The sequence below is a fragment of the Lactuca virosa genome, chromosome 4, assembly GCF_052849685.1.
Source record: "Lactuca virosa cultivar CGN04683 chromosome 4, Lactuca_virosa_CGN04683_v6, whole genome shotgun sequence".
Taxonomy (NCBI): Eukaryota; Viridiplantae; Streptophyta; class Magnoliopsida; order Asterales; family Asteraceae; genus Lactuca; species Lactuca virosa.
The window spans coordinates 28902739-28906023 of record NC_136429.1 but is presented as its reverse complement, the minus strand read 5'-3'; the positions used below and the strand labels follow the sequence as shown (position 1 = coordinate 28906023).

The 3285-nt window shown below is 34.8% G+C and overlaps 1 protein-coding gene across 1 annotated transcript; it reads right to left on the bottom strand.

Annotated features, from left to right (window-relative positions):
- Positions 1 to 386: 386 nt before the first annotated feature.
- Positions 387 to 2685, bottom strand: LOC145103820 (2-oxoglutarate and iron-dependent oxygenase domain-containing protein CP2-like). Its single transcript, XM_079041079.1, has 9 exons — positions 2305 to 2685; positions 2086 to 2133; positions 1814 to 1999; positions 1581 to 1731; positions 1399 to 1485; positions 1136 to 1260; positions 939 to 1057; positions 747 to 858; positions 387 to 648 (listed from the first exon to the last, which is right to left on the bottom strand). The coding sequence occupies exons 1-9, from the start codon at positions 2620 to 2622 to the stop codon at positions 601 to 603; spliced, it is 1194 nt and encodes a 397-aa protein (XP_078897205.1). The 5' UTR covers positions 2623 to 2685; the 3' UTR covers positions 387 to 600.
- Positions 2686 to 3285: the final 600 nt, after the last annotated feature.

Genomic DNA, 3285 nt, shown 5'->3' with positions numbered 1-3285 from the left:
TGTTGGAGGTGAGGTGGAGCTCAACGAGCTTAAAGTCACTCTCCTTCAGCCTTAAGGATTAGGGATTTAGGAGAGTGGGTTTGTGATGGTGGGACCCACATGTATTTATTTATTAAATAATTTTCCTTATAAGATAATAATGGTAAAAAAAATAAGTATAGCATAAATGTCATTATATGGTAAACAAGTAGGAAATTTCATAATTCTAATCATTAGTTTTTCAAAATCTATCTTTTACTCACTATTCACTAATCATTCTAAAACTAATGAAACCTAGTTTTAATCGAGTCCAGTCTATCTATCTAATATCAATCAGTCATGTTTGGTTTAAAAAGAGTTGTCCTATAAGTACCCCTTAGCCTTTAAAAAAGAGACAGAGCAGAAGCTTTATAAGAACAAAACATACATATTTCACCTTCTAACAAACAACATTCAATCACAACAAAAAGCACAAAATCTAAGTTAAGTTAAGTTGTAATAAACAACATTCCGCCATTTTAGATCAAAGTCCAAAGGGCAGAACATGTAGTCCAACTGAAAAAAAGAGACCTGAATTTACAACACCCCAAAAAACAAACCACATTCATCATCATCATCATTCTAACGAAGATTAAAAGCCCCACCATCTCCTTGACTCACAAGCAACTCCTAAATAACAACATCAAACAATCAAAACAAACATTCCATCAGTTTCCAGAATCTTCTAGAAGGGACTAAACACAACCAAACATAAATAATATATATACCATTTTCTTCGCAGTCACAGACTGCTGAAGCCTTGCTTGCTTCTCCCTTTTGCACTCCCCACACCAATTCAAATACTCCTTTTGATGTTTCCTCAACTCTCTAAACACAGAACTGCAAAATAAAAAACAAAAATAAAATTAATTAAAAATTGGTCACATATAATATTCAAAAGTTGAAAACTTAATTAATACCTTCTGCACCACAGCAGTAAATTCATTCTATGGCCTGATGTGGTGGCTCTTGCACCATGTCGATGTCGACCACGATGAATAATCGCACGTCCAGGTAGATGTGCATGATCATAAATTTCCTGTAAAATATATATATAAATAAACATGAAAATGAATTTTTATTTATATAATATTACAACGAAAATTTATAAACATACCTCAGGATGTGTTTCAGTATTCACATGTTTCTCACATCGAACACCTCTAAAAAACAACTCCCCACCAGTAAAATGCTTCCCCAAGCATACATTCAAAGTTACCTCAGAGTCATCCACATGGAACCCTAAAAAATAAACAAACATATATATATATATATATATATATATATATATATATATATATATATATATATATATTAATTACAAGTTTTAAATCAAATCAAATCAAATCATTATTTAAAATAAAAAACATATATACATACCCAGTTCAACATCTCTATCCATTCCATATTCAACTACAAATCCATGATGGGAATCAAGAGAATACCCTCCAACATCAAGGAAGAAAACTGCATATGATTTCAAAACCAGAAACAGATTTAATAACAGAGATCTTGAAACAATTCTTCTACACTTTTTTTTTTTTTTTTTTTTTAAAACTTACTTTTTGAGATATGGCGTATGAACTCTTCCATAAGCTTCTCAAGCATGGATTCCATGCCAAAGTCATCAAGAACAGCACCATATTTGTTCATGGTATTGGGTCGCATGATTCTGAATTTTGTTTCATGGACCCATTTTTCAAAATTTTCTACCTAAGGCAGCAATCACAACCTGATAAGAAAATGTCCGAGATAAGTTTTACCCAATCACAGGATTATGATAACAAATTAATACCTCACTTAGCAACATATCACAGAAACGTGGCTGAAGCATATCGAATGTATACACTCCTGGAGCAGGTTCAGACATTATGCTTCTGATACTTTCGTCTCTGTTCTTATCATTCGCACCAAATGCCTTCCAAAAGGATTGGACAAAAAAACTTGAAGGATTCAATGTATAAAGTTCTCTGTACAGAGGCTGACAAGAAAATCAAAATGTCACAGTTTGATTTTGATAGATGTAAACAAAAAGAACCTTCCACTTCCACTCAAGATGAAATTTACCTGGTAATTGGATATGATCTTTTGCCTGTACTCTCTGTGCTTCTGGTCCTGTTGAAATGAAGCAATGGAAAAGATGATTAACGATTCCTTCAGATCCTCTAAATATCCAACAAAATGCAAAATTCGTGTGTAATATTCTACACATATGCAATTTAGTCTTGAAAATTCAAATTTATGCAAGCAATGCAGCATAAAGCGATGTTTAATGCATATGCTTACTCGAGTACGCTCTCCTTCAGTCGAATAACGACGCAGAATGTCCCGCATGTACTTATACTTTGTGTCTCGCGAAACATTCAAGAGATTTGGAGGCAAGTATCGCTCCAGAGAACTGAAAAGCAGGGGAGTGAACTCCAACCCTAGATCGTCGTAGTTTTCCGCCTTGTGGTCTTGATTAGGGTTCAATCGGAGACGGTAGCTGGCGTTAGACGGCGCTGCACCAGTTCCGTTACCATTACCGTTGGTCACGGCAGCAACTGCCGTCGACATAGGGGCCGATGACTCATTTCCCCTTTCAACGGCCTTATCAAGAGACATGGGAGTTTTGTGCAGATTGAAGGGAAATTTTAGGGTTTGAAATGTAGGAACTTTGTGGGTGCATATTAGGGTTTGATTGTGGCCAAATTATAATGTGTTTAATGTTTTAAAACCCGAACGGATTAATTGAATCCGAATTCGATTTGATAAACCGATACACGATGGAACCACGTGTAATCTATTAATTGGGCATGATTCAGTCGTGATGAAACTCGACATCATTCGACTGTATTGATTGATGACAACTCGATCAAACATGTGACTAATGCATGATTGTGTTATTATTGAACCCTAAAGTCATTATTTATGTAACATCCATTAAAATTCAAGTCAATTTAAAACTTTTTAAAACATTTAAAAATCATTAAGTTATTACAATTCGTTTTCAAAATAGTATCATATCAAAGTTCCCATAAATCATAATCATAAATCAAGGAAGTGTACGGTCACACCTTCGCCTTCCACCGATCATCCGAAGTACCTGAAACAATAATCGATAAATGTAAGCTCGAAGGCTTAGTGAGTTACCCCTAAAATACCAACGTCATACATATATAACCATATCAAATATAAACATATAAACAACAACATGCATAATGAGCCATCAGTATGACTGGACTGACTCCCGATCCTCAGTCTATCTGGACCGCTCTCTGAGCCCTC

Bases quoted from the DNA above. Each gene is read 5' to 3' on its own strand.
- LOC145103820 (XM_079041079.1), bottom strand. From the start codon at position 2,622: ATGTCTCTTGATAAGGCCGTTGAAAGGGGAAATGAGTCATCGGCCCCT. The intron at 2,000-2,085 runs GTAAATTTCATC...TTTTCTTGTCAG, and splicing joins AGATCATATCCAATTACCAG to CCTCTGTACAGAGAACTTTA. The intron at 859-938 runs GTATTAATTAAG...TTTATTTTGCAG, and splicing joins TTACTGCTGTGGTGCAGAAG to TTCTGTGTTTAGAGAGTTGA.